This window comes from Bufo bufo, chromosome 7 (genome assembly GCF_905171765.1).
Source record: "Bufo bufo chromosome 7, aBufBuf1.1, whole genome shotgun sequence".
NCBI lineage: Eukaryota > Metazoa > Chordata > Amphibia > Anura > Bufonidae > Bufo > Bufo bufo.
The window spans coordinates 187,742,000-187,767,935 of NC_053395.1; the positions used below are offsets into that span (position 1 = coordinate 187,742,000).

Here is a 25,936-nt window from a genome sequence, read left to right on the forward strand (position 1 = left end):
ATTCAAGCTGATAGAAGAGCAACGTTGACTGAAATAACCACTCGTTACAACCGAGGTATGCAGCAAAGCATTTGTGAAGGCACAACACGCACAACCTTGAGGCGGATGGGCTACAACAGCAGAAGACCCCACCAGGTACCACTCATCTCCACTACAAATAGGAAAAAGAGGCTACAATTTGCACGAGCTCACCAAAATTGGACTGTTGAAGACTGGAAAAATGTTGCCTGGTCTGATGAGTCTCGATTTCTGTTGAGACATTCAAATGGTAGAGTCCGAATTTGGCGTAAACAGAATGAGAACATGTATCCATCCCCTGATGGCTACTTCCAGCAGGATAATGCACCATGTCACAAAGCTCGAATCATTTCAAATTGGTTTCTTGAACATGACAATGAGTTCACTGTACTAAAATGGCCCCACAGTCACCAGATCTCAACCCAATAGAGCATCTTTGGGATGTGGTGGAACGGGAGCTTCGTGCCCTGGATGTGCATCCCTCAAATCTCCATCAACTGCAAGATGCTATCCTATCAATATGGGCCAACATTTCTAAAGAATGCTATCAGCACCTTGTTGAATCAATGCCACGTAGAATTAAGGCAGTTCTGAAGGCAAAAGGGGGTCCAACACCGTATTAGTATGGTGTTCCTAATAATTCTTTAGGTGAGTGTATATGCACAACTGCATGTGGGTTTGAGCACCTCCTGCCTGTTTAACACCACACCATTTTTTTTCAGTTTGTTTGTATATAGAGATGCCTGGAGGGGTATAAACTCCAATTTAACCATTTCTCTACCAGCACCGTACATGTTGCGAACATGGCGCCCGCTCGCACATGCAGCGGGCATCATGGCCAGCACATCTCTGCTGTTTCATGCAGCAGAGACCTGCGGCTAATTACCATGACCGGCAATAATGCCGATCGCGGTAATGAAATGCTTCACTTGGTCACAGCATATAAATGTGGATAAACTCGGAAACTCATGCTTCTGGGCTTCCTATTGATGCCCCGTGTGGCCAAATGGGGCATCGGTATTTGCGCTGAACACCTTCAGCCTCGCTGATGAGGCTTAAAGTGTTCAGGCTGCAATTATTATTTTGGCCACCAGATGGCAGGCCAGGAGAAGAAATTAGCAAAATGAACTTTCAATGGCAAATATAAAATCCCTGAAAGAACAAAATTAAAAATTAAAAAACTAAATTAATAGGCTCATATATGACTCACAAAATGATCTCAAAAAATAAAATTAAAATGTTAAAAAATATATTTAAAAAAAGTTTAAATCACCCCCCTTTCCGTATAATTAAAGAATAAATACCTAGATAACAATAAATATAAACATCATGGGTATCACCGCGACCGAAAACGCCCATATTATTAAATTCCAATACGGCGAATGGCGTAACGGAAAAAAGGGTCAAAATGTCTGATTTGCCATTTTTTCATTGCTACTCTTACTCAAAAAAAATTAATAAAATGTGTTTAAAAAGTCACGCACACTCCAAAATAGTATCAATAAAAAGTTAAGATTGTTCTGCAAAAAATGAGCCCCTAAACAGCTCAGTAGACATAAGTCTAAAAAAGTTATGGGGGTCAGAATACTGTGATATAAAAAATATTTCTTTATCAAAGTTTACATTTATTTTTACAGTACTTATACATAAAAAACCTATACATATGGGGTATCGCTGTAATCGTACTGACCCAGAGAATGAAGGGCATGGGTCAGTTTTGCCATAAGCGAAACGCAGTGGGAACAAAACACATAAAACGGTGGAGGGATTGCGTTTTTTTTTTCCAATTCCACCCCATTTGGATTTTTTTTCCCGCTTCCCATAATTAATGATAGCATTAGAAAGTAGAACTTGTCCCGCAAAAAATAAGCCCTCATACAGCTATGTGATCGGAAATATAAAAAAGTTATGGCTCACAGAAAATAGGGAAGAAAAATAAAAACGCAAAAATGAAAAAAACCTCCGGTAGCCAAGGGGTTAAATGTGCCTGTTTTCCATTCACAGGCTACATTTAGGTGCACCTGTGAGGCCTGGGCCTTATCAGCCAGTCTTGAGTGGGACTCGCAGACTCCTCCCTCTGCTAGCATGGCTACATGCTGGAGGTAACTGGTGAGTTGTCTGTGAGTCGGACCTTACGCTCCTGTAATTCACCCACTGGCCGCTGGTATTGCCCATACGGGTAAGGCTACTTTCACACTTGCGTTCAGAGCGGGTCCGTCTGGTGTCTGCACAGACGGATCCTCTCCTATAATGCAGACGTTTGGATCCGTTCAGAACGGATCCGTCTGCATTATAGTTTAAAAAAAATTCTAAGTCTGAAAGTTGTTCAGACGGATCCGTCCAGACTTTACATTGAAAGTCAATGGGGGACGGATCCGTTTGAAAATTGAGCCATATTGTGTCATCTTCAAACGGATCCGTCCCCATTGACTTACATTGTAAGTCTGGACGGATCCGTTTGCCTCCGCACGGCCAGGCGGACACCCGAACGCTGCAAGCAGCGTTCAGGTGTCCGCTTGCTGAGCGGAGCGGAGGCTGAACGCTGCCAGACTGATGCATTCTGAGCGGATCCGCAGCATCCACTCAGAATGCATTGGGGCAGTACGGATGCGTTCGGGGCCGCTTGTGAGACCCTTCAAACGGAGCTCACAAGCGGAGCCCTGAACGCTAGTGTGAAAGTAGCCTAAGGTAGGTGAGTGTTAGGTCCCGAGCTACTTGAGAAACCTTGGCGCGGTGCTCGGGCTCAGACATGTCCTCCATAGTAGGAAATGTTGGCTAATCTCTCAATTTTAACATTAGTTTGAGGGCTTAGTAAGACCGCAGAGTGCACCTGTCTTTGCTATTATTATATTGTTATATTGATTATCACATCCACATAATTGCTATCTTGTGTAGGATGTTTATTGTGGTACTTGTGGTTCGCTGCGGGCATCCTCCACTGTATGCATTTTCGCTAGGGATCGCCATTAGCAACAGGCCACAAGTGCAGGCTCCCCTGTATATACAGTCAGGTCTATAAATATTGGGACATTGACACAATTCTAACATTTTTGGCTCTATACACCACCACAATAGATTTGAAATGAAACAAACAAGATTTGCTTTACCTGCAGACTGTCAGCTTTAATTTGAGGGTATTTACATCCAAATCAGGTGAACGGTGTAGGAATTACAACAGATTGCATATGTGCCTCCCACTTGTTAAGGGACCAAAAGTAATGGGACAGAATAATAATCATAAATCAAACTTTCACTTTTTAATACTTGGTTGCAAATCCTTTGCAGTCAATTACAGCCTGAAGTCTGGAACGCATAGACATCACCAGACGGTGGGTTTCATCCCTGGTGATGCTCTGCCAGGCCTCTACTGCAACTGTCTTCAGTTCCTGCTTGTTCTTGGGGCATTTTCCCTTCAGTTTTGTCTTCAGCAAGTGAAATGCATGCTCAATCGGATTCAAGTCCGGTGATTGACTTGGCCATTGCATAACATTCCACTTCTTTCCCTTAAAAAACTCTTTGGTTGCTTTTGCAGTATGCTTTGGGTAATTGTCCATCTGCACTGTGAAGCGCCGTCCAATGAGTTCTAAGCATTTGGCTGAATATGAGCAGATAATATTGCCCGAAACACTTCAGAATTCATCCTGCTACTTTTGTCAGCAGTCACATCATCAATAAATACAAGAGAACCAGTTCCATTGGCAGCCATACATGCCCACGCCATGACACTACCACCACCATGCTTCACCGATAAGGTGGTATGCTTCTCCATACTCTTCTCTTCCCATCACTCTGGTACAAGTTGATCTTGGTCTCATCTGTCCATAGGATGTTGTTTCAGAACTGTGAAGGCTTTTTTAGATGTCATTTGGCAAATTCTAATCTGGCCTTCCTGTTTTTGAGGCTCACCATTGGTTTACATCTTGTGGTGAACCCTCTGTATTCACTCTGGTGAAGTCTTCTCTTGATTGTTGACTTTGACACACATACACCTAGCTCCTGGGGAGTGTTCTTGATCTGGCTAACTGTTTTGAAGGGTGTTTTCTTCACCAGGGAAATAATTCTTTGGTCCTCCACCACAGTTGTTTCCCGTGGTCTTCCAGGTCTTTTGGTGTTGCTGAGCTCACCGGTGTGTTCCTTCTTTTTAAGAATGTTCCAAACAGTTGTTTTGGCCACACCTAATGTTTTTGCTATCTCTCTGATGGGTTTGTTTTGTTTTTTTCAGCCTAATGATGGCTTGCTTCACTGATGGTGACAGCTCTTTGGATCTCCTCTTGAGAGCTGACAGCAACAGATTCCAAATGCAAATAGCACACTTGAAATGAACTCTGGACCTTTTATCTGCTCATTGTACTTGGGATAATGAGGGAATAACACACACCTGGCCATGGAACAGCTGAGAAGACAATTGTCCCATTACTTTTGGTCCCTTAACAAGTGGGAGGCACATATGCAAACTGTTGTAATTCCTACACCGTTCACCTGATTTGGATGTAAATAACCTCAAATTAAAGCTGTCAGTCTGCAGTTAAAGCACATCTTGTTAGTTTCATTTCAAATCCATTGTGGTGGTGTATAGAGCCAAAAATGTTAGAATTGTGTCGATGTCCCAATATTTATGGACCTGACTGTATATGCACAACTGCATGTGGGTTTGAGCACTTCCTGCCTGTTTAACACCACGCCATTTTTTTCAGTTTGGTTGGACCAAAAATAAGCCCTATGCGGACTGCAAAATGTCCAACAGTCGTGTGCATGAGCCCTTAGTATAAAGTCCTTTGGCACAGATTTTTGCCTAATTTATTAAGAGGCACAGCCCTCTTAATGCATTTGGCCCAGTTTTAGGCAGTCCGTGCACCAGACTTTCAAATGTACACCAGCTATGAGCTGGCGTATATTCGAACTATCAGTTACACCAATTTCCGGAGTAAATGATAGAAGCCCCACCCACGAAGTGAAAAGTTGCAAATTTTTGCTCAAGTATGGTGTGCACCATAATTTGAATTCTTTTTACGCCACATGTTCCTCATGATGTTATATGTGATGACACTGGACGCACCATGACCACCGACAGTACTACAGCTGTGCCCTTGAACTTTTCTACTTTGCTTAAGGGCTCATGCACCGTGTGCTGGCCGAGCGCGTGCTGCTGATAGCAAATTGCTGTCTGCAAGACACGAGCACCGACCGCGGGGCAGCCGCATGTGGATCGCGCACCCATTGAATGGGGTCCGCATCCGACGGTCCGCACAGCAAAAAAGTAGTGCATTCACTCCGTAGTGCTTCCGTGGGCTTCCGATCCGTGACTCTGTTCTGCATCTCCCAGATTGCGGACCCATTTAAGTGAAGGGGTCCGCGATCTGTGATGCGAGATGCACACGGCCGGTGGACGTGTATTGCGGAACCGCCGTGTGCGGCCCACAATATGGTCACGGCCAGGCAACGGTTGTGTGCATGAGCCCTAAGGCCTTAGGTTTTGCAGTCCGTTTGAAACTGATCCTTTTTTTTTTCAGTAGTGTTTCCATTTCCGTTCCGCTTCTGTTCCGTTTTGCCGTTCGGTTTCCGTTTGTGATCCGTTTTTTGCGGATCGGAAACAGAAGCATACAATAATGTTTAAACAGAGAGTACATAAAAAAATTGGGCTGGGCATAAAAATTTCAATAGATGGTTCCGTAAAAAAGGAACGGATACGGAAGACATATGGATGCATTCTGTATGCATTACGTTTTTTTTGCGGGACCATTGACTTGAATGGAGCCACTGAACGTGATTTGGGGGCAATTATAGGACATGTTGTATCTTTGAACGGAAATACGGAAACAGAATGCCTACGGAGTGCCTTCCATTGTTTTTGCGGGCCCATTGAAGTGAATGGTTCCGCATACGGACTGCAAAAAAATGAAACTGAAACAGAAAAAAATACGGTTTTGTGCAGGAGGCCTAAAGCAATTGTATTGTCAAGACACAGCTTTTAGCCTGTCTACAAAAATAAAAGACGGAATCTGATTAATTTTACAGCCCCAAGGATTGACCTACTGTTCGTTTTGAAGCACTGCACAATTCTAATATCAATGTCCAAAAATTAGACCTATTAAAGGGTCCAGTACAAAAAAAAAGCAGCACAGGTTGTGCGTGATAATATGGCTCAGCCCTATTCATTGGAATGGAGCGGAGCTGTAATACCAGACACAGCCCATGGATGGGACAATGCTGGAAACCCTTTTAAACCTTACACTTCCATGTTCTCGCCTCGGAACCTTGCAAGACGATGTGTCTGGAGAAATAACTCTACGAGGTTGAGATATCAGGTGCTTACCAGACATAAAGGGGCGGCTCAGGGCCTGATTACTCGCTTTACCATAAACCTGCACGACTAGCATGTAGAGACTACAGGGTGGGCCATTTATATGGATACACCTTAATAAAATGGGAATGGTTGGTTATATTAACTTCCTGTTTGTGGCACATTAGTATATGTGAGGGGGGAAACTTTTCAAGATGGGTGGTGACCATGGCGGCCATTTTGAAGTCGGCCATTTTGAATCCAACTTTTGTTTTTTCAATAGGAAGAGGGTCATGTGACACATCAAACTTATTGGGAATTTCACTAGAAAAATAATGGTGTGCTTGGTTTTAACGTAACTTTGTTCTTCCATGAGTTATTTACAAGTTTCTGACCACTTATAAAATGTGTTCAATGTGCTGCCCATTGTGTTGGATTGTCAATGCAACCCTCTTCTCCCACTCTTCACACACTGATAGCAACACCGCAGGAGAAATGCTAGCACAGGCTTCCAGTATCCGTAGTTTCAGGTGCTGCACATCTCGTATCATCTGAAGGCAATTGTCTATGCTGTGAAGATAAGTTTGATGTGTCAAATGACCCTCTTCCTATTAAAAAAAACAAAAGTTGGATTCAAAATGGCCAACTTCAAAATGGCCGCCATGGTCACCACCCATCTTGAAAAGTTTCCCCCCTCACATATACTAATGTGCCACAAACAGGAAGTTATTATCACCAACCATTCCCATTTTATTAAGGTGTATCCATATAAATGGCCCACCCTGTAGAACAAAGTTTGGGTGGGAGACAATAACCTCTGCCCTACCAACCTTTCTGTATCTATCATTCACAATCTGCAGATCCAGACAAACCTTTTTGGGCCTTGATACGTCTATTAACCTATACGTTTGTTACATCCTAGGCTCTCAAGCAGTGATGGCCAGTTCGCATTGTTCGCCCGCAAACATATGCGAGCTGCCATCTTTTCTCACAAGTCCGGCAAGGCACTCTTAGTCCTATCTATTGATCAGCTGCTCTCATCAGGAAGCCATATCTAGGGACACATTCCTCCCTGTACCGGCTGTCCATGTAATGCATGCACTCTCTCTATCCTGGTACATGGAAGGGAGTGTTGTATGACCCAATAGGGGTCGGGATGGTCAGGTTAAGCACGAGTTGGAAGGGTCATTAAAGGGGTTGTCTCACATCAGTAAGTGGCATTTATCATGTTGAGAAAGTTAATACAAGGCACTTACTAATGTATTGTGATTCTCCATCTTGCCTCCTTTGCTGGCTGGATTCATATTTCCATCACATTATAAACAGCTCGTGTCCAGGGGTTACAGCCACCTCTGCAGCGCAGATACGAGGTGGCCACGACAGGAGCTGCTGCGCATGCGTGCCTATGTGTGCTCCAACGGTCCCGGCCACCAGAGGGGCTGGCACTTTTTCTTATAGTGCGCAAGCACAACCACCACTGCTGGATTGCAGGGTGGTCATAAACAATGGAAACGAGCAGTGTATAATGTGATGGAAAAATGAATCCATCCAGCAAAGGAGGCAATATGGAAAATCACAATACATTAGTAAGTGCCTTGTATTAACTTCCTCTACATGATGAATGTCATTTGCTGAAGTGAGAGGACCCCTTTAAAGGACATCTGTCAGCAGATTTGTTCCATGTGCGCTGGGCAGCTGAAGGCATCTGTGTTGGTCCCATGTTCATATGTGCCCGCATTGCTGAGAAAAATGATGTTTTAATATATGCAAATGAGCCTCTAGGAGCAACGGGGGCGTTGTCATTACTCCTAGAGGCTCAGCTCTCTCTGCAACTGCCGCACCCTCTGTTCTTTGATTGACAAGACCAGACATTTAAAACATCCTGATAGCTGGTCCTGTCAGTGCAGAGGGCGCAGCAGTTGCAGAGAGAGCAGAGCCTCTAGGTGTAATGGTAACGCCCCCGTTGCTCCTAGAGGCTCATTTGCATATATTAAAACTTAGTTTTTCTCAGTAATGCGGCCACATATGAACATGGGACCAACACAGATGCCTTCAGCTGCCCAGTGCTCATGTAACAGGTCAGCCAGTGTCATAGGGACAAATCTGCTGACAGATGTCCTTTAATAGATTTTCTAGGCGGATGCCCCAAACCATTTAATGTGTAGCCTCCACTTCTTGCGGTGATCTGATGCTTACTACCAGGTAACAGTCCATGCATGGTTGCAGTTCTGGATTTGCGTTAGCAGGAAGCATAGGGATTATGTAGGGTTCATGTGAGGCACAAGGTTGGGGAGATATCTGCAGGGTGTTCTACTAGTTAGAGTAAGACATTGTATTATAATCTTTATGGTTCTGTTTTTGTGTCGTGATCCATTTCTCTGACAGCTGCATGTTGTAGAAAAGACCAAAAAAACAAAACTACACATGATTTCATCTCCTCTAAATTAAAGGATACGATGTGCGCACGGGGCCTGCTAACTCAGATGTCAACCTACGCTGGCGGCAGACAAGATTTTATCCGAAGGGCTGTTCTCTGCCATCTCTCTCCCGGATAAGCATGATAAGTGTGAATTTTTGTTTCAAATACAGATCTGTTTTCTAATTCCTTATCTGAGATGTCACATCAAGGACTTGGCACAAATTCTGATGCCAAAGAGAGAACCTGCGTATTTGTCTTGATAACCAGACATTTTAATACCTGCTGGCAGATGTGGAGTATGATAATAATAGAGAGAGCGAGATATTCGCATTAAACTGGAGCGTACACAACACGGTAAAGCAGTCATTTACATCTCAATAACTCTTCGTTTACAGGGAGATACCGTATATCTTGGCCTGAACTGCCATTTGGAATACACAAGAGACAGGCCTCCTCCAGGCGTTCTCCAGAAGTCATGGCTGGCCTCGGGGTAAGTGGTTGCACAGGGCACCTAATCTACTGACCCCCATAGCCCGGGCATCCAGAACTTGCATCTCTGATCCCAAACCTATGCAATGTCAAGTGCTCAGATTGCAATGACAAACCGTTTTGGGCCTTGATACGTCCACTAACCGATACCTTTATTATATCCTAGGCCCTCAAGTCCAGGAGTCTTATGCTGGGTCCCTGTTGCCTAGGCGTGTAGTTTCGGCACTATACGGTAAACCAGTGTCGTCGTTTCCCCCCCCCCCCCCCAACCAGGGGCTTAGGAGCCACACATATGATTTGCAACCCCTCCATGTCCATAGGAGCCCTGAGTTAGGAACCCAGCACTTGCTACAATACGACATCCACAATATCACAGACATATCTTGTACCCAGAATCACTGTACTTGCGGATAGGCCATCATTTAAAAAAAAAGTCTTTAAAAAGGGTCGTCCAAGTTAAGTAAAAATTTGGGCAGCCCCTGTAAGGCTGGGTTCACATCACGTTTTATGCCTCTGTTTGACATATACGTTACAAAAAAGAGTATACAGAAACGCAGCACACCACGTTCTTGTATCCTGCACAGTCCGGTAAAAAAAAAAGTATATGTTTTTTGTGTTTTTTTACGATGGAACTCTATGGTGAACAAATGCCACTGTATGGCATCAGTCTGAGGCATCCGTCAAACATATACGTTTTTTGTATACGTTAAAATGATAGGAAAAATATGAATATGAACCCAGCCTAAATGTGCTAAAATAACAAAAGAAGTGACCCTCGCCCCTTTTCTCCCCTGTCTCTTCGAGCACTGTGCTCCGGTCCTACCCTGCACACCAAGTCCCCGTTGCAGCCAATCACTAGCCTCAGAGGAGATGTCCCATATACTGCTGTGACCTCTAATTGGCTGCAGTGGTGACCTCCTGTGTACTGCTGAGGTCAGTAATTGCTGGCACAGTTATCTGTGTGCACGGACGTCACCCTGCAGCCAATCACTGGCCTCAGCGGAGATGTCCCATATACTGCTGAGACCTCTAATTGGCTGCAGTTGTGACGTTCTGTGTACTGCTGAGGTCAGTAATTGGTGGCACAGTGACGTCACCTGCAGCCAGGAAGATGACGTCAGTAGTATGGAGGATCAGAGCGCATTGCTACAAGCTGCAGAGGAGCTTCTTTTCTTATTATGTCGTTATGGGGTTGACAGTTTTTTTTGTTTAACCCAGACAACCCTTTTAACTTGGAGATTCACATTGGACACAGCAGGATTAACCGACCATCTAACATGTTTAGGGTGTCTGTACCATCTTCCATGAAGATGGATGTTGGTGAAAAGAAGGAACGGCATGGTGGTTCTCCTCGTGCCCAGGCCTTTGTTCTTACAGGAGGTAAGCCACCTCCAGAGCTGCCTGGTTTCTTGACCGAGAACACACGCATGCCTAACCGAACTGAGTATGCATGTGTGTTTGGGGTCAAGAGAAATAGGTGCTGGCTGTACAAGCATTTGGCCAAGAGCTTTCTAAGCTTTCTCCGGCTCTCCAGCTGTGGTGGCGACACTACAACTCCCAGCATGCTCCATTCACTTTTATGGGAGTTCTGAGAACAGTCAAGCAAGTGGGCATGCTGGGAGTTGTAGTTTCACCACATCTGGAGTCCCAAAGATTGCCGATCCCTGGTATATATCTAGTATCTAGAAATGCCTCTAAAAAGGCATCCGCCGCCTTTGTCAGCTCTGTGGCTTAAGAATAGTATTTTAAGAGGAACTGTCTGATTTCCTCATTTAAAAAAAACAACAACAATTTTGAAGCATTTTACTTAAAGGGCTCATGCACACGAACGTTTTTTGCGTTCCGTATACGGAATATTTTGATTCCATATACGGAACCATTCATTTCAATGGGTCCGCAAAAGACGCGGACAGCACTCCGTGTGCTGTCCGCATCCGTTGCTCCGTTCCGTGGCCCCACAAAAAAAAATATAGCATGTCCTATTCTTGACAAGAATAGGCATTTCTACAATGGGCCGCCCGTTCCGTAAATTGCGGAAGGCACATGGGTGGCTTCCGTTTTTTGCGGATCTGCGGTTTGCGGACTGCAAAAAACGGAACAGTCGTGTGCATGAGGCCTAAACCTAACATATATATATAATTAGTCATGGCAGTGGGGTCTGACTGCTGACGGGTCTGTAGGACAAGTGTTGGAATTGGAGATTACTAGGAACATTTTTGCTTTTCTCCTATTGCATACACCTAATGGATGACTATGTTGCACCCCCCTATTGCACCTGATTCAGGAGGGGGGGGGGGGCTTTTACACAAAGCCTGTGTTGGTGTATCTGGCAGACAGGTTCACTGGTGCGTTACTGTATCAGCTCTGCTTGCCTTACTAAATTAAAAAGATGATGGCAGGAGCCCCCCTTCTCCAGACACTGCACGAGCTGCTAGCGAAATGCTCCATTAAATCCGCACCAGCTGCTATTTATAGACCGAAATTCACTTTAAGAAGAATCTCTCCCCTCTCTTCCAGCGACCCTGCCTTGTCCTTAATATGCTGAATGTACTCTTCCTTCAAGACCAGGAGGACATGTGTGCTGATAGCAGCACGACACACTAATTCTGTCTTCCTGAGATAATATTTCCAGGATATATTTGATGAGGGCAGGAAGGACCTCGCGGTGATTTGCCTCCGAGATAACAAAGAATGGATTGTCACTACAGAATATAAAACACCCTGATATAAAGTACAATATAATATAACCCCCATTGCTGGGAGGGATGACTAGGGGTCCCAGGGAAGGCCTATCTCTCCCAAACAGGTCTGACTGCTGCCCGTCTGATGGGCCTCCCATTCATCTTTCCTCCCAGGGGACCAGCGTTTTGTTGGAAGATAAGCTTGAGAGATTTTCAACACTCTATGATCCCATTGCTTCCATCATTACCAGATCCCCTCAGGGATCTCCAAATCATTTACAACATTAACCCATGCCAGCGCTCGGCGTACCCGAGCAGCCTTGTATTATCGAACTGATTAACGTCAGATCATTAAGTGCCCGTAATGAAGTGGCTGCTGGATCATAATCGCTGAATTCAATCACTGCTCAAAGTCCTTCCAAGAAGAAGACACCAGGAAAGGAAAATGTCTCCTGCAGATGTTCCTTGGACGTGGAATAGAAGAAAAGTGAAGCTCACGTGTCAAACTCTCCGTGGCAGAAGATGGTGCGATGGCCTCCAGAAATATATTATAGGAAAATATCAGATTTACCAGATATTTTTTTTTAATAAAAATTGCACCGCACATGTGCAATTTGCTGCACCTAACGTGGAATGTCCTGCATGTGGTTTAGGCCTCATGCACACAAACGTATTTTGTTTCCGTATCTGCTCCGTTTTTTTTTGCGGATAGGATGCAGACCCATTCATTTCAATGGGTCTTCAAAAAATGCGGACAGCACACCGCGTGCTGTCCGCATCAGTATGTCCATTCCGTAGCCCCGCAAAAAAAAAAAATAGAACATGTCCTATTCTTGTCCGTTTTAGGCATTGTTACAATGGATCCACAAAAAAAAAAACGGATGACATACGGATGTCATCTGTTTTTTTTTTTTTTTGCGGACCGCAAAACACATACGGTCATGTAGCCTTAGGGCTCGTTGACACGAACGTGTGAAGCCCGTGCCCGTGCTGTGGACCGCAAATTGCAGTCCGCAATGCACGGGCACCGTCCGTGGGGCAGGCGCATGAGGATTGCAGACCCATTCACTTGAATGGGTCCGCGATCCTTCAGTTCCGCAAAAAGATAAAGCATTGAAATGAATGGGTCCGCATCCGTGATGCGGAATGGCCACGGAACAGTGCCCGTGTATTGCGGATCCGCAAATGCAGTCCACAATACGGCAACGGGCAGCACGCGATCGAGCCCTTACAAAGAGATTTTCCGCATGGGTTTTCAAATCCAGACAAAACATTTTTTACTTGTGGATTTTGTTGCGGATTTTGATAACGTTTTTTCCCTATCGCAACCTTTGATTTGCAAAAGGGTGAAATCCGGACTTAAAATCCACAATAACAATTGACGTGCTGCGGAATTCAAAACCTGCACATAAAAAAATATGCAAAGCGATCATGAGATTTGACAAATCTCACTCACTTAGGCCTCATGCACACGACCGTTGTTGTGTTCCGTTCTGCAAAATGGGGTTCCGTTGTTTCGTGATCAGTTTCCATTTGATCCGTTTCCGTGTGTCTTCCTTTATTTTTGGAGGATCACCAGACATGAATGAAAGTAAAAAAAAAAATCGAAGACAGGTTTGCCATGCAAATGAGAGGAAAAAAACGGACGCGGATGACAATCTTGTGTGCCTCTGTGTTTTTTAGCGGTCCCATTGACTTGAATGGGTCCGCGAACCGTTTTCTGCGAAAAAAACAGGACAGGTTATATTTTTTTGACGGACTGGAACCACGGACGCGGATGACAAACGGTGCATTAGCCGAGTTTTCAACAGACTCACTGAAAGTCAATGGGTCCGCAGAAAATCACTAAAAACGGAACAACGGACACGGACTAAAACAACGGTCGTGTGCATGAGGCCTTACTTTGATAAAACGAAAATCCATGCATAAAAACTGCTTGTAATCTGCAATGCATGCAGGCTGTGGAATATGTGTGGTTTTTCAGCGAGGATCCCTGTGCGGAAACACCGCAGCGTATTACGGTACCAGCAAAGTGTATGGGATTACAATAATCTGATCTACACTTTGCAGATTTATTCTGTGCAGAAATTGACCTGCCGTGCGGATTTCAAAATAAATAGCATGTCAATTATGTTTGCGGTTTTAGCTGCCGATTTTTCCCTTTTCAATGGAAAGGTGAGATCTGCGGCAAAACCGGATCAAATCCACACCAGAACCTACAATTAGAAATTGCGGATTTTGGTGCACATATGCTGCAGAAACGCATAAATCCGCAAGGATGTGAACAGCGCCTTAAACACATTTCTCTTCCTTACACCACCACATTGGTGCTGTGTATGTACGCCAGTATTTTGCCCCAAAAATAAGTGTATATCTCTAAGGGTGCTGTCAAACTGAGATTTTGGGCACCATAGGAATGAATGGGGTTGAGGCCCGACTTGCATGTTTGCTGTGACTGCGACAAAAATTGCAAGTCCTGCTTCAACCCCATTCATTCCTATGGCTGCCCTGCCTCACTGTGTTATTTGGGGACGATATGTGTCATGCCCAAAATCACTGTCTAGCTGTACCCTACGGGCTCATGCGCACAAACGTGTTTTTTTTTCCTATCCGTTCCGGGTTTTTTTTTTTTTTGCCCATATGCAGAACCATTCGCCTCAATGCAGCAGCAAAAAAAAACGGAATTGACTCCATGTGCATTCCATTTTCGTATGTTTGCGTAGAACATGTCCTATTATTGTCCGCATTACGGACAAGGATAGGACTGTTCTATTATGGGATGGACGGTCTGCTCTGCAGAATGCACACGGCCGGTATCCGTGTTTTGCAGATTTGCAATTTGCTGACCGCACAACATCCAGTGGTTGTGGGCATGAGCCCTAATGATCAATCGGGGGCCCTTCACAATGGCTCATAGGCATGCCTCTTTTATATACACTTTTTGACCCTGTCAAGGAAGGCGCAAAAAGTTTCTAAAAATACATAACAAATCTGCCCCAAGCGCCATAGAAATATACATTGGAGTAATCACACCAACAGTTCACATATCACATACATATCATGGGCCCGGCTATGCTCCATGTTATTGACCATTGAGTTTTAGTTTTTGTTACTTTTTGTTCTATTTATGCTGCAAATGTGTCATTTTATAGACTTGAAGGCCTTATTCAGACGGTCAGTGTGAATGGTGCAGAGAGGGTTGTTTGGTTAATTATTCAGTGAAATACTAGAAGGCCATTATTAAAGGGGCAGTTGGGATTATCGGAGTCTTCTGTGTTGGGTCGTCCAAATATCTTTACTGTTGTCACTTATTCTTAGCACCTTAGATAACGCTAGGTGTAAGGATGAAGCTATCAAATGGATAGACCCAAAAACTATCCTCCTACGGAATGATAATCTTTGCTTCCATGGTACCAAACCAATATCATATGATGAGTGACATCCTTTGAAGTCTAAGGTTTGGGCTACATGGTGATTTTGGGGCGTGACACGTGCCAAGTATTACAGGGAAGCCATAGAAATGAATGGCACCACAGTCAGGGGTGCACCTCCAATGAGGCCAGGTGAGGCGGCGAGACCTAGAGACAAGCGGGGGCAGGGCCATGAGAAATGAGTGCTTCCATTGTGGAAGTGCCATCTCTCTATATTCGCCTGAATCGCAGTAGGGCCACGGTTGCTAAGACGGCCGCCCCAGAATCTCAAAAAATTCTGCAGTGATGGATTCTTGGCGATTTTGGGGTTGCGGCAAATGTGTGACCCAATTCATTTCTATGGCTGCTCTGCTACACTGAAATACTTGGACGTGCAAAGTGTGTCACACCCAAAATTGCCATGTGGCCAAACCCTTAGGGCAATGCATTGGACGTGTTCTCAAATTTAGGTGGATGATGAATTGTTATCATGTAATTTTGTCATGTATCTGACAAGGTGCGGCCAAAATTCCCTGCAACGCATTTATATTAGGTGATCAATACGGCATCACTTTGACGCATTGTTTTATATAGGGGGCACATGGTTATTTTGAGGCACTTCTTGGTCAATTAAAAAGAAAAAAGAAAATTTTTTACTATTTCTGCCACTGAATCCTTACCTACAAACACATACATCATGATGGGCTTGTTTCTCTATCACTGTGTCCTGATAAATGAGTTCAGCTATTCTGTATACAGCCGCTAGGGGGAGCTCTGGTACAGGCTGTCAGGGAGTTGGAGGAGGAATGATGGATCTTGTGGACTTGATTTATTTCAATAAATGAGATTAATGACAATATTAACGTGAACAGACATTTTCTTTTGTGTCTCGATATTTCAGCACCGCACTGCTACCTTACACCATATTTCCCTCTTTAATAGGGATAACACTAGATAGATATAAAGAGACAGAGAGAGAGAGAGAGAGAGAGAGAGAGAGAGAGAGAGAGAGAGAGATCCAAACACAGATGCAGCAGAGCTGAGTTTGCTCATTGACACAGGGGCTACTAATGTGTTATTTTAGTTTTGCATGGGACTGCTGCAATTGGGTTATCAAGGTGTGGCGAAAGAAGCAGATTGCATAATACATACTCAACTCTGCTACATCTGTACATATATTGTATAAACTGTTCACATCAAGAAACAAAGGATCTGCCACCTACCACATATCTTTAGTCCCAGCTTTTTTGAGCATCCTTGTGCCACCCCACACCAGGTGTCATAGGCTGCAAATGGAATACAGAATATCAGCACCATGCAAAGACTGTATCAGTATGGTGGCAGAAAACACAAGTGGATGATGTACCAGCACAGCATTCCTATTCACACAGGGGGCACAGAGCCGCAGCCTTACTAAACCGCGCTTGCAAAAACATTACATGTTGCGGTTTTATAACATCGCAAGCTTGTCCTGTGTAAATACCCCGCAGCCACACTCCCTATAGACAACTGTATTATTTCATTAACTAGATACAAACTAACAATTGTAGGTATTTCTATATTACATAAGTATCCGGCCTCTTATATTAACCCGAATTCTAAATGTATTTATGTATTTATTTATACTTGTACAAGTCAGTGCACTGAAGGGGAAGCCGGATCCGGTCCTGTGCACCATGGACTGTGTGCAGACACAATGCAGATCAGAGAGTGCCCCTGACAATGGAGGAGACCTGCTCCATCAGGGCTCCTCGTCTGTGTCCTGGGCAGTTGGCATCCTCTGCTTCAGCTGCAGTCAAGTAAACAGCCATGAAATGGGGGTCAGGGAACAGAGCAGGAATTAATTGGCTGAAAAATAGTATTTGACTGGCTGATCAGGCTGACTGCTTACAGAGGGTGAGGGGGAGGTTCTGCACAACACCCCAGCAACCCCAAATTAAAGGAGCACTAACTATAACTAGATAGATAGATATAGATAGGTAGATAGATATAAATTAGATAGACTTAAATTAGGTAGATAAATATTACATATAGATGGATAGATAGATAGATAGATAGATAGATAGATAGATAGATAGATAATAGATAGCCATGGACTAAATGTTGCTTGTAAAGGATATTTACACAGTCAGCATGAAATGGCTGCTACCAGGGACTAATAGAATGCTTTCAGAAAATGTATCATGAAGGGTTAAGTCCAGCTCTCTCCATATGGACGGGCGGGTTTCAGTTTTTCGTTTGTTCTCCTAATGGAAACTTGGATATTTGTGACAGTCCCTGTTCTTACTGATTGTTTTATATAGAGAAGATTCGATGTAGCCTGGCTGTAATGTGCCCTGCCCCCACCTACAGAAGAACTGGGCGATAAGTATAGGTGTCAATTCAGACTCCGGGCGTTTTAGAAGTTTCTTTCGTTTCCTCAGTATATATTTATCTATTTATCTGTCTATCTATCTATCTATCTATCTATCTATCTATCTATCTAATATCTATCTATCTCTCTAGTATCTATCTATCTATATAATATCTATCTATCTATCTATCTATCTATCTGTCTCTCTAGTATCTATCTATCTATATAATATCTATCTATCCATCTATCTATTTCTCTATCTAATATCTATCTATCTATCTATCTATCTATCTATATAATATCTATCTATCTATCTCTATCTATCTATCTATCTATATAATATCTATCTATCTATCTATCTGTCTCTCTAGTATCTATCTATCTATCTATCTATCTATCTAATATCTATCTATCTCTCTAGTATCTATCTATCTATATAATATCTATCTATCTATCTATCTATCTGTCTCTCTAGTATCTATCTCTCTATCTATCTATCTATCTAATATCTATCTACCTAATATCTTTATATCCCATATCCATCCATCCATCCATAGTAGATATCTCAGTATTGACTACTATTGCTATTGTTCACAGACCTCGGGTGGTGGAGGTTTTGGCCTCATGTCTGTGAGAAGTACAAGACAATAGATTATCTAAACGACCCTATTGAATCGATCCTGCTGCCTTCACTGCTCTTCATTATCTTTTCAATTTACACTCCTGTGTCCTCAGTCTTCATTGTATCAAAACTCTCCCACTTTCTGACTGGTTTGTGTGTATATATATATATTTATGCCATATATGCCTATATGCTACAGGACTACACTACACCTTCCATATCAGTGAATTAACAAGGTGTGAATGGACAGCTAAATTACATCCATAAAGAACAGGTGTAGCAGAGCAGACTTTGTCATGTAACTGTTTTCCTTATTCCTAGTCTAGATGTCTTCATCTAGTAGCAGCTCCTTATTATAATAGCGGAGGTGAAGGAAACAATGTATCTGTATCTATACTGTGCACCCCCATTAGTGCAATTATTACATTTCGTTAATTACCAAAAGGAAAATAGTAGAGAGACAGGAAAAATAAATGTTACTAATAAATATGGATTTGAAAAGCCGGATCTAGTCTTTTATTTATGCTTTTCTAAAGATGCGAGATAAAAGTGCGTGAAAGCGCATGAAAATCGCACTGGCTGAGAATGACGTGAGAACATGCGTTAGATGTCTAGAAAAGAGAGCCACAAAAACGGAGCTTAGTCACAAAGCCTTGTATTTCATTTTTATTCACCTTTTCCTTTCTTTATACAATATATGTGATGATGGATAGCTAATGGACACATTAGATAGATATTAGATAGATAGAAGATAAAAGATAGATATAGATAGATAGATAGATAGATAGATAGATAGATAGAAGATAAAAGATAGATAGATATTAGATAGATACATGTTGATACAATATAGATTCGGTCTGATCACTGATAAAAGCAATGTTTTGGGTCAATGAGAATACATATATGCACGCCAATGACGTCATTTTATAACGACGTCAGATAAATAATTCGAACATAAATAATTAGTGCAATAAATGATTATCCATAAAGGTCTTTGTAATGAATATGTGAGCCTGCCGCAATTAACAACAGCAACACATAAAAGAGGTAAAACGCGATGGAAGATGTGATGATATAATGATGCCTCCACATGGAGAAGGTGCTGGAGAATGGGTTGGAGCTCCTTCTAGAAGTGCTCTTTTTGGTGGCTCTGGTGGGGGGTGAACATGCAGGTGTACAGGGAGGGGTAGGGGCGACATGAGGAGGGAGGGAGAAGGGTTTGCTTTGGGGAAAGTAGTTGTGAGCCTCACATGAGCAGTAAATGGAAGGAGGCATCAGGGAGAAATATATGACTCTATACAGAGAGAAACAGAGCGTGTCCTCTCAGTCCCAGCAGCCAGGAACACATATACTGCCATATACTGGACAGACACATATACTGCCATATACTGGACAGACACATATACTGCCATATACTGGACAGACACATATACTGCCATATACTGGACAGACACATATACTGGACAGACACATATACTGCCATATACTGGACAGACACATATACTGCCATATACTGGACAGACACATATACTGCCATATACTGGACAGACACATATACTGCCATATACTGGACAGACACATATACTGCCATATACTGGACAGACACATATACTGCCATATACTGGACAGACACATATACTGCCATATACTGGACAGACACATATACTGCCATATACTGGACAGACACATATACTGCCATATACTGGACAGACACATATACTGCCATATACTGGACAGACACATATACTGCCATATACTGGACAGACACATATACTGCCATATACTGGACAGACACATATACTGCCATATACTGGACAGACACATATACTGCCATATACTGGACAGACACATATACTGCCATATACTGGACAGACACATATACTGCCATATACTGGACAGACACATATACGTGCATACTACACACCATATTACAAAATACAGACATTTAATACATGTTCAATTATTAACCTATATTACATATGTACAAGCACACATTACCAACACATAGTACATGCATAAAATACATGTAGAAAACAAAACCATTCCAAACCTTACAAGCACACACATTTTACATACATACACTTTTATGCAACCACAGGCACATATTACAGACATATACTTCAATATACAGATATGTTATACCGTGTTACATACACCGACATATATCATACATACATGGACACCAGCTACATACACACGTCTACCTGCCTGTTCTTTCCTGCGCACACCCACTCCCATACACTGTAATTCATCAATATTAGTTATTTATTTTTGTTACTTTTAAATACAAAAATAAAAATAAAACTATTAAATCATATCACACAATCTGTAAAAACGAAGAATATTTCTAGATTTATTATTTAGGAAATAATAAGTGGCAGGTTTTGTCCATTATTGAAAAATCCTCCGATGAAAATGTTTTTCAGGAGAAAACATTTCTCTGTGCACTTTGCCTCCATCCTCTTTGGTTCCCTAATAATCAGGATAATGACCCTGTGTTCATGCCTCACAGCTTCTGCAGCCCTGTCAGGCTATGGAGTGGCTGGCAGCGCTGTGTGTCTTGTCCTGCTCCTCTTTGTCTCCTATCATTATGTCACATTATATATAGGTGACACACATTGTGTGTGTGTGTGTGTGTATGTATGTGTATATATATAATGTCTATCTATCTACCTATGTATCTAATCTATATATATATGACACACATTGTGTGTGTGTGTGTGTGTGTGTGTGTGTGTATATATATATATATATATATATATATATATATAATGTCTATCTATCTGTCTACCTATGTATCTAATCTATATATATATATATATATATATATGACACACATTGTGTGTGTATATGTATGTATATATATATATATGGTCTATCTATCATCTGTCTACCTATGTAATCAATCTATATGACACACATTGTGTGCATCTATCTATCTATCTATCTATCTATCTATCTATCTATCTATCTCTGGCTTTTACTAAATTAACCAGTGTGACTGGATGCAACAAGCTCCTCACCACTCCTCCAACTACAGGACAATATAATCCCTTAAACGCAGGACAATTTGCCCCACAAAAACCTGCAATTATTACCAGATGCAGTTGATTATAGGATGCACTAAAAGCCTAGACGGAGCAAGAAGAGGACCTCATTGAAATGCTAATAACAGTACATTTGCTCTAATCAAGCCTGAGCATGTTTCATTGTTTCAGATGGCTCCTATATATTCAATGTCATCCATATAGTGGTGCCCCGTTACATGAAACCTTTCCATAGCTACATTCGTCTCAACCATTAATGAACCAACCACACATGAAATAAAATGAGTCTCCTACTTGTAGGTCGCAGGTTAGATGGATTGGAGTCCTGGTTGGCACTGGAAGAAGGAGGAGAAGAAGAAGCCATTTCTCTAGTGACAAAGTCCTTTGTTTAGTTGACTTTAGTTGATGTCAATAGCTCCTTTTCTAGTTGTCCAGGAAAGCTGTGGAGATCCACCTCAAAGGAAGAAGAAATGCACTTTATTAGGGTGAAATGGGTTAAAAGGAGATCCACCTGGACTGAGATGACCTTGGAAATCTCAGTTCCTGTTGACAATGATCTAACTCCAACCTAGGAAGGATTGTCATTTCATGTGAAGTGGAGGAGGACACCGGCTTGAAGGCTATGGCAGAGCACCAAGGCTATGCTAGGGCTGGTAACAAGGGGCTAGCCTAAAGTCAGATCTATTTCTAGTCTGTCCCTAGGATACCTGTCCTGGCTCGGCAGACCATGCAGTCTCCTGGAATTAAATCAGTGGACACTGAGCTTCTCCAATAATGATTTGTGTCAGGTCCATCCCAGATATGGGGAAAAGGGTGAAATGATGGAGAACATGACATACCCTACAAAAGGGAAACCATCAAAATGTGTGTAATGCAAACTTATTACAGTCAATACTCACACTATTATTATATCAAAGGTTTAGTGCAAACCTACTCCAAATAATGTTAATTTAGCATTTCACTAAAATCGAATTAAGACAGAATTCCAGCATGACCCAATTCCAATAAGAATCATCTATTTTATGAGGCATCTTCAGACCATGAGATGATCCATTAACCGTTTCCTTTCTTGACCATGACGTATGAAGTATACCTTTATATGAATATATTCGTTCTCCTACCATCACAACATCTATTCGTTTTCATTAGATCTCCAGTCTACTGAAAGGTTAAGCTAAATCCCATGGCTGGAATCAGAGGAGCAGGGAGTAACAGGTTACCTGGATTTCTCCTTCCAATTTCTTTGTATTGGGTTAGAATAAAGCTACAGCTGGACACGATCCTATGATCTAACCACACAAAAAAAAAAAAAAACAACACATCTTATATCAGACAGAGAAGGAAATGATGCTCACCTAAGGATTGTCCACCTGCAGGTATCTGCTAGGAGTTCATCCAGATCTTAAATCTTGCAGTCTTGATTCCCAAATAGAGGTATCTTTAGAAGAACTCCAGAGAGGACTGGATGAGTGGACGTCAATAGGATGCAGGTATGGATTGGGGATGCCCCTGTCTTCTTCTTCACAAGTACTTGGCTATTCTATTTTCAAGCCAGGCAAGCAGTTAATGCCTGAGCACAGACATGACTCAGTGCAACGCCTCCCCTAGTCCAGTGTGAGTGTATGGACTACATCACTTGCTTCTGCTGCTGGAAGCTATTAGCTGGCCACACTCAATCCAAATGACTTGGATGCAGGGTCCTTGTTGCCTCTAGGGGATGTGTGGGTGTTTTAGGAATTCTAACCTCCCCCAGATGGAGAAATGACACCCTGGGCTGCCTAAAATCTGCAGCTCAGCTCATAGCCTTGAATGATTTCTCTCCATAGGGGATGCTTTTGGAAGGGGGTGGGGGTGTTGGTGGTGTAAAAGGGGTTAGTGGAATCCACCTCTAAACAGAATCTGGATTTTAGGATGTTGGTCACATTCAACACCATTAACCCTACAGAAGCCACAGACATTTTTTCTAAGCCAGAATTATTCGAATATCTAAAGACTGTTTGCACTCTTCTCCACACACTAGCGAGTCCTATAGAAAGGGAGTAACAATGACACAGGAGAGAAGATTTGTTCCCCTCTTTCAACAGGTTTGTTCAATTTTAGCAAATGGTCTTGGTGTTTCACCTGTCTATAAATGTCACTCAGGGCAGAGAAAGCTGACAATGTCATCAATGGACACCAGAGGGCGCCAGAATCCCACTAATAAAAAGACTGAGGCTCTTATAGGGAGCTGTGCCTCACCAATGAATGAGACCTAGCAATTTAGGATAATTAATCACATTATTTCATTTTCTTCTATATGGAAGACAAGCAATCTAGCTATTTTTGGTGGGAGAGAAGAAAACCCCAGTAGCCTCTAGTCTTGTTCCATAGTATTCTTTAGAAATTTCTTAGAAATGTATGGACTAGTTAATTTATATCTCTAGCTCTAAGAATTTTCCAATGCTGATGTCACCCTTGCGTTTTTCCTTTCCGGCACTGAGTTCCGTCCTACGGGCTCTATACCGGAAAAGAACTGATCAGTCTTATCCCCATGCATTTTGAATGGAGAGCAATCTGTTCAGGAGGCATCAGGATGTCTTCAGTTCAGGTCTTTTTGACTGATCAGGAAAAAGATAAAACCACAGCACGCTACGGTTTTATCTCCAGCCAAAAAATCGAAGGACTTGCCTGAATGCCGGATCCGGCATTTTTACCTATAGGAATGTATTAGTGCCGGATCCGGCATTCAAAATACCGAAAAAAAGGTGAAGAAAAAAAATGCCGGTTCCTTTTTTCCAGATGACATCGGAAAGACGGATCCGGCATTTCAATGCATTTTTCTGACTGATCAGGCATTTTTCAGACTGATCAGGATACAAATAATCATTTTTTGCCGGATCCGGCAGGCAGTTCCGGAGACGGAACTACTTGCCGGATCACTCTGCCACAAGTGTGAAAGTACCCTTACAAATAATCTTTAGTCATCATTCTTATTGAATTATCTTAGGTGCATCTCCTTTGTTATTATTGCTTTGTATATTCAAATAATATCTCTAAGGCCTGCTTAAAGGGCTTCTGTCACCCCCCAACCCCCAATTATCAGTTTTTGACTTATTATATTTGTTAATGTAAGCAGATTCCATATAAGCCCCTCTTACCTCGGGCAGTGCAGTAATTACAGTAAAAAAACGTACTTTTATTATATGTAAATTTCTTCACTACCAGCAAGTTGGGCGGACTTGCTGGTAGCCGCCGCATCCTCTGTTTGAAAAAACGCCCCCTCCTCCACTTGATTGACAGGGCCAGTGAGAGCTCTCCTCCTCTCGCTGGCCCTGCCTGCAGCCTCAAATCCCGCGCCTGCGCCGTACCGGTCGTCATTCGGCGCAGGCGCTCTGAGAGAAGGGCGCTCGCTTGGCCGCTCCTTCCTCAGTGCACCTGCGCCGATGACGTCAGCCCTACACCCGGAAGAGAGGTCTTTTGTTCCGGGTGTAGGGCTGACATCATCGGTGCAGGCGCACTGAGGAAGGAGTGGCCGTCCTTCTCTCAGAGCGCCTGCGCCGAATGACGTTCGGTACGGCGCAGGCGCGGGATTTGAGGCTGCAGGCAGGGCCAGCGAGAGGAAGAGAGCATTTTCTGCACCATGCCGGAGGAGAACTGAACCGCTGGATCACCGGACACATGTGAAGTGGGCCTTAAAGGGGTTGTCCAGGCTTTTAATACTTATGACCTATCCTCAGGATAGGTTATCAATATCAGATCGGCGGGTGTCCGACACCCGACATCCCCGCCGATCAGCTGTTTGAAGGACAGGCGCGCGCTGTGTGCACGTGCCGTCTCCTGTCTCTCTTCCTGCTCGCTGCTGATTTGCCATAGACATAGCAGCAGGAAGTGAGACAGGAGACGGCACGTGCACACAGCGCGCGCCTGTCCTTCAAACAGCTGATCGGCGGGGATGTCGGGTGTCGGACACCCGCCAATCTGATATTGATAACCTATCCTGAGGATAGGTCATAAGTATTAAAAGCCTGGACAACCCCTTTAATGAAAACACATATAATAAAAAGTAAGACAGAATAGGTAAATATTAGCAAGATGTGCTATAACAGGAATCAGCGGTATGAGATGTGGATGGCGCTCTAGAAGGGAGCAGGTTCAGCACTATGGACAGCGATCAGTCCTTTGGCAGCTGTTCTGCTTTATTTCCTGCTCAACAGTCCAAAATACGAAGGAATTTATCTGATTTATTTTTATGCATGTAGGCCGAAGACAGCATTTAACCCTTAATATTCTGCACTGTCTCAGGGATATTTCCAAGAAGTCATTTATAAGACCTATCCATGTATGTGCTATACCATATGTATATCTATGTCAAGGCTATAGATTAGGGGAAATAATAATTTATGATGTAGATTTTTTTTCTATCTTGGCTGCAGATATGAATACACGGCCATCAGTAACTCCTAGTGAAGGAGCAGACGGCAGAACCTTTAAAGGGGTTATCCAGAATTAGAAAAACAAGGTTGCGTTCTGTAAAAAAATATATCTTCACACCTGTCCATGGGTTGTGTCTGGTATTGCAGCTCAGTTGCTTTGGGAATGGGAATGATATGGGAATGAGCTGTGATCCCACATACATCC

At 43.0% G+C, this 25,936-nt stretch overlaps 1 protein-coding gene across 2 annotated transcripts in view; it reads right to left on the reverse strand.

Annotated features, from left to right (window-relative positions):
- The window catches only part of GAD1 (glutamate decarboxylase 1), a 72,548-nt gene that overhangs the window by 40,178 nt on the left and 6,434 nt on the right, over positions 1-25,936 (reverse strand). The window contains exons 2-3 of one of the 2 annotated variants that reach the window (XM_040440324.1): positions 21,614-21,773; positions 16,521-16,583 (exon numbers count right to left, since the gene is read on the reverse strand). In XM_040440324.1, the coding sequence (XP_040296258.1) occupies positions 16,521-16,583; positions 21,614-21,683 (133 nt within the window). In that variant the 5' untranslated portion in view covers positions 21,684-21,773. The remainder of the gene's footprint in view (positions 1-16,520; positions 16,584-21,613; positions 21,774-25,936) is intronic. The other variant, XM_040440325.1, reaches the window with a different exon arrangement.